Source organism: Pezoporus flaviventris, unplaced genomic scaffold (assembly GCF_033815535.1).
Source record: "Pezoporus flaviventris isolate CSIRO_AGI_PZ_B2104156 unplaced genomic scaffold, CSIRO_AGI_Pfla_v1 ptg000029l, whole genome shotgun sequence".
Classification (NCBI taxonomy): domain Eukaryota; kingdom Metazoa; phylum Chordata; class Aves; order Psittaciformes; family Psittacidae; genus Pezoporus; species Pezoporus flaviventris.
In genome coordinates, this window is record NW_026892577.1 from 19,756,663 (window position 1) to 19,766,741 (window position 10,079).

The 10,079-nt window shown below is 58.2% G+C and overlaps 1 protein-coding gene across 2 annotated transcripts; it reads left to right on the forward strand.

The window, feature by feature from the left end:
* Nucleotides 1–4: 4 nt before the first annotated feature.
* On the forward strand, nt 5–9,938 carry ZNF142 (zinc finger protein 142). 2 transcript variants are annotated; one of them, XM_061459522.1, is made up of 9 exons: nt 5–100; nt 451–769; nt 1,234–1,872; nt 2,119–2,376; nt 2,826–3,638; nt 3,912–4,089; nt 4,748–7,976; nt 8,870–8,975; nt 9,306–9,938. In XM_061459522.1, exons 2-9 carry the CDS (start codon nt 487–489, stop codon nt 9,803–9,805), a joined length of 6,006 nt encoding a protein of 2,001 aa, XP_061315506.1. In that variant the 5' UTR covers nt 5–100; nt 451–486; the 3' UTR covers nt 9,806–9,938. The 2 variants fall into 2 exon arrangements, with proteins under 2 accessions (XP_061315506.1, XP_061315507.1); XM_061459523.1 differs by having other exon boundaries at nt 2,122–2,376.
* The last annotated feature ends 141 nt before the right edge of the window (nt 9,939–10,079 follow it).

A 10,079-nucleotide genomic window follows, 5' to 3' on the forward strand; every position in this document is an offset into this window, starting at 1 on the left:
ATATCGGGGCCCGGCTTGAGGCCGCGGCCCGGGGCGGCGGGATAGGCCGGGGCTGCGGTGCGAAGGGGTTGGGGCGCCGCTAGCCGTGCGGCGAGCCGCGGTGGGCACCTCCTCGCTGGAGGCTGGGGCTGGGGCTGGGGCTGGAGCTGGGGCTGGGGCTGGGGCTGGGGCTGGGGGCTGGGGACTGGGCCCGGGGAGCCAGCCCTGGCAGCGGGGCTCGGAGCAGGCCGAAGGCAGGTACAGGGCTCCTTGCAGCCCCGCCTCGCCGGTGGCAGTGGGTTGTGCCGGTAGCCCGCTTGGGGCACAGCAGAAGGGAGCCGGCATTAAGATACCCCAGTTCATACCCTGCCTAGGAACTGGCACGGCAGGCTGCCCGCCAAAATCCCGTAGCGCCCCTGGAGCTCTGCATTGTCGCTGTTTAAAGCACTTTCTTCTGTTTCAGAGTGAGAGGCTGTGCTGCCCAGCACCAGCCAGTGTCCAGTGGCAATGAGCGCAGAAGTGGCTGTGTCTGAGGGTGCCAGCAGGGAGATGGAGGCCCTATGCTCGGAGCTGCTCCTGCCCACATCAGGAGAGGCAGGAGCTGTGGGAAGCTCCGATGTGGCCAGCACCAGCCCGGCCAGGACACCCCCGCTGGCTGCCAGCCAGGACTTGCTGCTGGCAGAGGCATCAATGCCCGGAGAAGGGGTTCATGCTGAAGGAAACAACGTGGAAATATTCATTGAGGCAGTGGCTGGCAACATGGCGCTGAGCAACCCGGCCAGTGCCACAGGTATGGGGTGCAGGGAGGGCCCCATGGCAGTGAATGGAGGGAGAGTGTGCAGGTGGGGAGAGGGGGCTATGAGAGCTCTGTGCAGGGTGGGGGGGTCGTGCTCAGCTGTCAGAAGGGACCAAGCAGAGATCTCCACCCCAGACTACTGTCCTCAATATGCTTCTCATCTTTGTCCAGAGTGGGCATGTCCTGCTAGGAACGGGGCCTTGCATCCCTGTGTGCCCCAAAGGTCCTACTGGACAGACCTGGTTATTGTGGTCACCTGGATGTGGGTGGTGCTGCCCCCTCTCTTATGGGAGATACCCTGAGATACCCCAGGAAAGAGGAGTGCTGCAGTTCTTCAAACTGTAATTTGTGGTAGTAGCAGTTTATCCTCTTTGTCCAGAGCTGGAACTGAGCTGCCAGTCCCAAGCTCTGGGCCTGACAAAAACCCTTTCTTATTGCTCACCGTTTGCTGCTTGCAGAGGTGCTGGTCAAAGTGGTGGAGCTGTATTTCTGCGAGAGGTGCGGCCAGAGCTTCCCAGAGGCCTCCCTGCTGTCCCACCACCGGTGCCTTCTCCGGGCCTCCCCGCAGCATCTGGAGCTGCCTGGGACACTGTTGGCTTCTGCCAGCAAAGGCCAGAGTGAGCCAGTGGGCCCGGAGCAACCCAGAGCTGGCACACAGGAGGGCTGCACTTCTGAGTGCCTGCTGTGCCCTGTCTGTCAGGAGGTGTTCACACAGCCCAGCGAGCTCAAGGAGCACTTCAGGACACACCGTGCCCCACTGGGAGCCCTGCCCTGCCCTGAGGAGGGCTGCTGCTTCACCACAGAGGACCGCAAGCAACTGCGCAGCCACCTGCGCCGCCTGCATGGGGCCTCCCCTGTGTCCTGCTCCTACCGTGCCTGCCCGCTTCTCTTCCCCAGCCACCCCACCATGGAGCAGCACCACCGCACACACTTCCCCTTCCACTGCAGCCACTGCGACTTTGTCACAGCCAATGCCAAACTCTTCTGGCAGCACAGGAAGGGCCACGCTGTGGAGCCTCCCACCAAGACACCTGAAACTGGTGCCCCCCCTGATTCAGCCCCCCACAGCCTCGAGCAGCGCTATGTCCTGCCATCAGGTATGACTGGGTACATTGTTGGGGTCTGTGAGTACTGCAGAGGATGACTACGTCCATGCATCCCAGTTGCAAATTGGAGGAGTAGGGGGTGAGGCTGTGCTGCTGGAAGGCCATGGAGCCCTGTGTTCCTTCCTCCCTGTGGCATGGATTGTGTCCTCATCTCAGCCAGGAGGTTTTTTACATGTAGGGGTTTGGGTGCCTGCCTTTTGCCTGAAGCCTGATGATCTCTGTCTTTCCCTACTGAAGCAGCAGGACAGGAGGAGACAGGGGACTGTGACTCTGGCTGGGAAGCCACTGCAGCAGAAGCCAGGCCAGCAAAGCCTGCAGGCACCAGGGAGGGCTCCTTGGAGGGTCAGAAAGCATCAGGTGGGGAAGAGAACTCCGACAGTGGTGAGAATGAGTCACCGGAGGAGGATGGCGAGAGCCCATGCAAAGGTGAGGCCAAAGAGGATGAGAAAGCAGCCCCTGAGAAAACCAGAGTGCCACGGACACAGCATTTCAAAGGTAGGATGTTGGGCCCTACCAGGAGCTGCCTGTATTGTGCAGAAGCAGTACAGCCTCCAAACTGGCAGGGAAATGTGGGCCAAGCTGGTGGGCCCTGCGGGTTCTCTGCTGTCCAGCAGCCCCAACATCTCCTGCATGTACCAGTGCATTGTTCCAGCTGCCCTCTGCCCAGTCAGACACATCCCTTCTTTTGCCCATCCATAGCTGCTGCCAAGTGCAGGCAAAAGCAGCCAGAAGTGTGCCTGGCTTTGGGGACCAGGGGCACACAGGCAGGCATGATTTAGGCTGTGCTTTCCTTGTGTTGAACTGGAAAGAGCTCACCTGACCCATCCTGCTGTGTGATCATATATGTGTATATACCCTCCCCCTGGCACAGCTGGATCAGGGAGAAAACATTTGCCTGTGCTCTCCCTTCCCTGCTGATGGCTGCCCCTCCTCTGCTGTCACAGGGGATGTCATGGAGGGCTCAGAGTACCTCTACAAAACCCACATGTGCCCTGAGTGCAAGCGGTGCTTCAAGAAGCGGACGCATCTGGTGGAGCACCTCCACCTGCACTTCCCTGACCCCAGCCTGCAGTGCCCCAGCTGCCACAAATACTTTACCAGCAAAAGCAAACTGAAAATCCATATGATGCGAGAGACAGGTGAGAAGACCCATCGCTGCCCGCTCTGCCGCTACAGCTCGGTGGAGAAGAACGCCCTCAACCGCCACATGGCCAGCATGCATGAGGACATTTCCAACTTCTACTCGGATGTTTACACCTGCCCTGTATGTGATGAGAAGTTTCGGCTCAGCCAGGCCCTCAAAGAGCACTTGAAGACTCACAAAGCTGAGCCCAAGAGGCTGAGCTGCTTCCAGGAGGACTGTGACTACTGCGTGGAGGACCGGAAGGAGTTTGTCCGTCACCTCAAGGATGCCCATAGCATCAAGGCGGTGGAGTGCAAGTACCATGCCTGCTCGCTGCTCTTCAGCACGGCCGAGGCCATGGAGGCTCACAGAAAAACCCACTACGCCTTCCACTGCCAGCAGTGCGACTTCATCTGCTCCAACAAGCACGTTTTCCGCAAGCACAAGAAGCAGGGGCACCCAGGCAGCGAGCAGCTCCAGTGCAGCTTCTGCCCCTATGCCACTTTCAACCCTGTGGAGTTTCACGACCACGTGGGCAAGATGCACGCCAATGAGAAGATCCACAAGTGCAGCGAGTGCACCTTCGCCACCGCGCACAAGAGGGTGCTCATCCGGCACAGGCTGCTGCACACGGGTGGGTGTCTGCTGCGGGCATCCTGAGAGCCAGGGTGGGATGGGGAGTCCTGTCCTGGCTATGGGTGGGCAGACAGGGCTGGGTCAGGGCTCCTGGGTGCTATCACTGGCTCTGCCACCCTATCAGTGGCTCTGCCACTTCAGCCTCAGTCACTTGGCTGAAGTCGTGGTGTGCCCCCATCCCTGCTGTTATCCCCCAGCTCCTGCTGAGAGGAGGTAAACCACGTTGCTATATCTGGTCATCATGCTGAGGATGTTCCTGTGTTACATGTAGGAGAGAAGCCTCACAAGTGTGAGCTCTGCGACTTCACATGCCGGGATGTGAGCTACCTGTCCAAGCACATGCTGACCCACTCTAATGACAAGAACTTCATGTGCACCGAGTGTGGCTACATTACCAAGTGGAAGCACTACCTGAACGTCCACATGCGCAAGCACACTGGAGACCTCCGGTAGGAACCCTGGCTCCTCTGGCCTGCAGCATAGTCAGGGCTCCCCAGATTCTGCTCAAGGGGTCTGCTGCTCTGGGCTGCATTGTGTGCCAGACCCTTGTGCCTGGGGGATAGCTACAACCTGCTCTTCCTGGCAGATAAGTGTGGTCTTTCAGCTTGCAGGTTGTTGCCAGCATGTTGCTGTGGAGGCAAAGCTATTTTTGGTGTCTCTGCCTCTAAGGAGGTGTATTAGCATATCAGTGCAGCTCTGAGTCTGGGTTCATGGGCTCTGCTGATGTCTGTGGGCCAAGGCCAGCTTGGGCATATACAGGACTCTGCCAAAACATGTTTTTCTGTATTATCGCCTCATTTGAGTCTAGTCTGCCTCCAGGACACTGGAGTGACAAGTGGGGGAGTGATGTGGTCACTGTATGGACTATTCAGAGAATCTATCTCCCATCCCCAGACTGGGGTTGTAAAGTATCAGGAGTGCCAAGGGCTACAGCAGGGAGGAATTGCCTGTGGTAAGAACTGCCTTGACAGCAAAGGTCAGATACGGCAATCCAAACAGAACTCCTTCCCCATATGCCTGCGATAGGGAAGTGGAGCTTGGCATGCCTGACAGGCTCAGTCTGCCCCAGCTCCTCATGCTGCCTGACCAGTTCTGCTTTCCCCACAGATACCAGTGCAACCAGTGCTCGTACCGGTGCCACCGTGCTGACCAGCTGAGCAGCCACAAACTGCGGCACCAGGGCAAAAGTCTGATCTGCGAGGTGTGCGGCTTTGCCTGCAAGCGCAAGTATGAGCTGCAGAAGCACATGCAGACGAAACACTTGCAGAACTACCAGGTGCCTGTCTTCCAGTGCCAGTACTGCACTTATCAGACCAAGTACAAGCAGGCGCTGCTGAACCATGAGAACTGCAAGCACACCAAGCAGAAGGAGTTTCGCTGTGCCCTCTGCTCCTACTGCACCTTCAGCAACACCAGCCTCTTTTTCCACAAGCGCAAGATTCATGGCTATGTTCCTGGTGACAAGGACTGGCTGGAAAACTATGCCAGCAAGGAGCTGGAGATCAGCTCACCTGAGGCACTTTTTGGCTATGAGCTTGGTGCAGCCCTGCATGTGGATGCCAGCACACCCCTCGCTGGCAAGGAGCAGTGGGCAAAGGCAAAGCCATCCCATCTGGAATCTCAGGGGAAAGAGGGCTATCAGCAAGTACTCATGCTGCCCCTCCTTGGGCAGGATGCCATTCCACCAGAGAGCAGCAGTGAGGCAGAGAGAGATATAGGTGAGGGGGAGCAGAGCTGTCCCACAGCTGGTAATACCCCAGGAGATGACTGTGTGCAAGGAGACACTGCCACAGGCTCAACTGAGCTCACTGCTTCGGGAGATGGGGCAGAGAGCTGCACTGTACACTTGGAGGCACTGAATGTCCCATCTGAGCCCCTCCTGGAGCATTTGACTGAAGAAACCTGTGCAGCACAGCCAGAGAGCGTGGAAATGCTTTCCTGCAAGGAGCCTACCACAGCCTGTGAGATGCTAGGCTCCCGGGATGACCTTGGCTTGGAGGACAATGACAATACACTTGAAGGCATCCCAGATTTTGAAGAAGAGGAGGCAGATGTACAAGAAGATGAGGCACTGGGGCTGGAGGGTAGCACAGAGGTAGGAGACAGCCAGGGAAAAGATGCCCTAACGCAGGCCACAGGCCAACTGGAGGGGCCATGCTCAGACCACCACAAGCTGGTGACAGATACCGAGATGAGAGAGACCAGCCAAGCTGAGCTACCAGGAGCCTGGCTCTGCATGCTGAAGACAGCAGAGCAAAGCCATCCCCCTGTCCCAGGGGACATGGTCACCTCTATTGATGATGTTGGCTCTGAGTTGGCGCTGAAGGCTCTGCGGAAGCAGGACAAGGAGCAGGCGGAGACACTGGTGCTGGAGGGCAGGGTGCAGATGCTGGTGGTGCAGTCGGAGAGTCAAATCTTTAAGTGTGAGAAGTGCTCGTACATCACACGGAAGGAGAAGTCCATGTCCCTGCACTTTAAAGCCAGCTGCCACAGCCGCCGGGCCCCACTCGTGTGCTGCGAATGTGGCGCCAGCTTTAAGCAGCAAAGGGGGCTCAACACCCACCTCCTCAAGAAGTGCCCAGTTCTCCTGAAGAACAGCAAGATCCTCAAACCATCTGGGCAGGAGCCACCTGGACTCTGCCAATCTGCTGACCAGCCTGGTGATAATGATACGGAAATGGCAGAGAGCAAGAAGCGAGGCTCAGAGGAATCTGAGCATGCCAAGAGCCCTTGGGAAGCTCAGCTGCTTCCTGATAAAACACAGGCAACAGGCAGTCCTTTGGCTGGGGAATGTGCATCGGGCTGTCCTGCCCCTGAGAGATCTCTGCCGGGTGACAGCACAGAGGTGGCAGGAGAGACTCCCCAGCAAGGGGATGGGGCTGACCAAGATGGAGCTGCTTGTCCCCTCCAGCCTGGGAAACCCTTGGAGAAATACCGGCTGGAGGGAGGGAAGCTGCACTGCAACGCCTGCTCCTTTGTGTGCTCCCGTGTCTCCACCATCACCTCCCATGTGGAAGATGGGTGCCGAAGCCTAGAGCAATTCTGGTGCTCCCTGTGCCCTGAGGCCTTCCGCTCCCAGCGGGCCCTCAAGAGTCACTGTACTGAGAAGCACATTGTGCATCCTGAGGAGGATGGATCCCAAAGCACTGAGCTTCCTGAGAGGGACCTGGCCAGCGCTGAGACAGGCCAGCCCAGTGAGCTCCTGCTGGGTGCAGCCCCTCTGAAAGCCACCCTGCCTAAGAGGAGACGTTTCTCTTGCCCCAGCTGCCCCTTCACGTGCCACCAGGAACGGGCCATGAAGACGCACAAGAAGAGGGGCTGTGTATCCCTGGGTGAGTTCCGCTGTGCGTCCTGCCCCTTCACCTCCAAGGTGGCCAAAGCCCTGCGGCTGCACCGCAAGCTGCACCGCAAGCATTACAGCAAGCGGCCGCAGCTGCAGTGCCGCCAGTGCGAGTTCACCTGCAAGCAAGCCCGCTGCCTGCGACAGCACATCCGCATCAAGCACGAGGGGGTGAAACCGCACAAGTGCCGCTACTGCGAGTTCAGCACCACCCGGCGCTACCGCCTGGAGGCCCACCAGTCCCTGCACACTGGCGTGGGGCGCATCACTTGCAGCATCTGCAGCCAGACCTTCGGCACCAACTCCAAGCTGCGCATCCACCGTCTGCGGGTGCATGAGAAGACACCCACTCACTTCTGCCCGCTCTGTGACTACAGCAGCTACCTGCAGAACGACATCACCCGCCATGTCAACAGCTGCCACCGTGGCGAGCTCAACTTCGGCTGCTCCCGCTGTGAGGCTCGCTTCAGCTCCGAGACAGCTCTCAAGCAGCACGTCCTGCGGCGGCACGAGGAGAAGGTGTCCCACGGCTGCCCCCGCTGCGGCTTCATGTGCCACAGTGAGGCCACGCTCAAATGCCACATACAGAAGCAGCACCCGCACCTGGAGTGCAGCACTTGCAAGGAGACCTTTGCCACGCGGGAGGCGCTGGAGGAGCACAAGACGCAGCATTTCAGCCACCGCTGTGAGCTGTGCAGCTTTGCAGCCAAGGAGCGGCAGCAGCTGGTGCGGCACTACATGGAGAGCCACGAGCCGGCCACCCCCCAGGACAAACCCCTGCACTGCCCCTTCTGCGACTTCGCCTGCCGCCACCAGCTCGTCTTTGACCAGCACATGAAGGGCCACGGGGGCACCCGTGTGTACAAGTGCTCAGACTGCGAGTACACCACCAAGAACAGGCAGAAGATCACGTGGCACATCCGCATCCACACCGGCGAGAAGCCCTACAAGTGCCACCTCTGTAAATACGCCTGTGCTGACCCCTCGCGTCTCAAGGTGAGGGCCCTGCTTGGGGATGTATCCTACTGCATCTACATGGGTTGGGGGGGGGAGGGTGTCCAAACATGGGCATTTGGGGAAGAAGTAATTTCCAAGGAGTGATTTTGTCCTCTGTCCTCTTCTGTGGCTCATACAGGAATAAGAGGTGAGTGGGTAAGACTCACATGGGTACCATTTGTTTCTTCCTTGCTCCCTGCTGTTGCAGATTAAGGGGAAAAGGAATTTATAGCAAGCAGGAAGGTGGGCAGCTCTCTGACTTTACTACTCATCTCACTCATGTCTCTGGTGTCCTGTGTGTGCAGCCTTGCACCGCATGAAGCCAAGTTTGTCTGCCTGCTGGCTTGCAGCATGCTCTGTGGCAACAGTTAGACAGTGCACGGAAAGCTCAGCTTTCCTGCAGGCAGAGAATTTCTGTAGGGGATCAGCATCCTCCCGTGTGGTAAAGGGCCTTTCCTAGAACAGGAGTGCCAGGCATGGGGTAATGGAAAGGAAAATGGTCTGGTTTTGCTAAAAGAAATATTGACTTTTTTAATGGCCAGGCTCAGCTGGAGCCCTCTGGGACCGCGTGGGCAAGGCTGCGCAACATGCTCAGCTCAGGGCTTGCTCTGTTGGTCTGGGGCTTAAACTGGACTTTGTCTTTAACACCAAACAGGGGAAAAAAGCCTGTGCCATCCACAGGCTGGGACAGGAGTATGAGCATTTCATCCTGACCTCACTGTGAATCTGCCCCTGCCCATAGTCTGCCAGGCAAACAGACAACCCTCCTTGCCCCTCACAGTTTGAGATGTCACAGCTGTCTTTGAGCGCCTCACTAGCATCCCAGAACCCTGCACATTCCCAGGGCAGGGAAGTGGCCTCATCCTAACCCTGCCCTCTTGCCCTGTCCCCAGTACCATATGCGGATCCACAAGGAGGAGCGGAAATACCTCTGCCCTGACTGCGGCTACAAGTGCAAGTGGGTGAACCAGCTCAAGTACCACATGACAAAACACACGGGTGAGCGGTGCCCACTGGGGACGGGCCGTGGGACACCAGGGAGGGTGTTGGGGTTGTGGGAACCTCTGCTACGTGCTTCCTTTGCCACAGTGTTGCAGCTGGAGGCAGGGGAGGACAACCAGCAGCTGGGAGTAGCCCACTCCCGTGTGTTGCTGGGTCAGGGACAGTGGCCTGGGGCAGGAGGGAAAGTGGGGTGGTATGGACCCCAGGCACCACGTGGTGCCTGCTGAAACAATGGGGACTGATGCTGTTACAAGGGATGGTGAGACCTACGGGATGGAGGGCACCATCCCCTCAATCCCAGTGCCATCCCCTTCCCTATCACTGCAGGCCTAAAGCCGTACCGCTGTGACGAGTGTGAGTACTGCACCAACCGTGCAGACGCCCTGCGGGTGCATAAGGAGACACGGCACCAGGAGGCTCGCTCCTTCATCTGTGAGCAGTGTGGCAAGGCCTTCAAGACCCGCTTCCTCCTCAAGACCCACCTGAAGAAGCACAGTGAGGAGAAGCCGTACGTCTGCAATGTTTGTGGGCGAGCTTTCCGCTGGGCGGCTGGACTGCGCCACCATTACCTGACCCACACCAACGAGCACCCCTTCTTCTGCCGCTATTGCCCCTACAAGGCCAAGCAGAAGTTCCAGGTCATCAAACACATCCAGCGGCATCACCCTGAGCGCGGGGCTGGCGACCCCAGCCAGGGGGTGGGCAAGGACCCCAGCACACCCACTGTCCACCTCCATGCTGTGCAGAGGGAGAGACGGGCTGAGGAGCCCCACTGCATGGAGCAGGAAAGAGGGTGCCCCACAGAGAAGGGTGGTACTTTGCAGTGAGGCCAAATCCTGACTGCTTTAAGGTCCTGGTTGCACAGGCCTGCTGCAGAGATGTATGTGTGTGTATAGGCATATATGTATATGGGTTGTAAAATATGCAGCTGTATAAAAGGAATCTCTCAGCTCCTTTTAATACTGATTCTTTGGAGCCCCGTGCAAACAGTGGGCCAGGTGCCCACAGGGAAAGAGCACAAGCACAAGCCCAGTTCCCTGTCCCCCAGCACCACTGTACCCAAACCAAAGCTTGCCTGTCACTGAACAATTTATTAGGTTG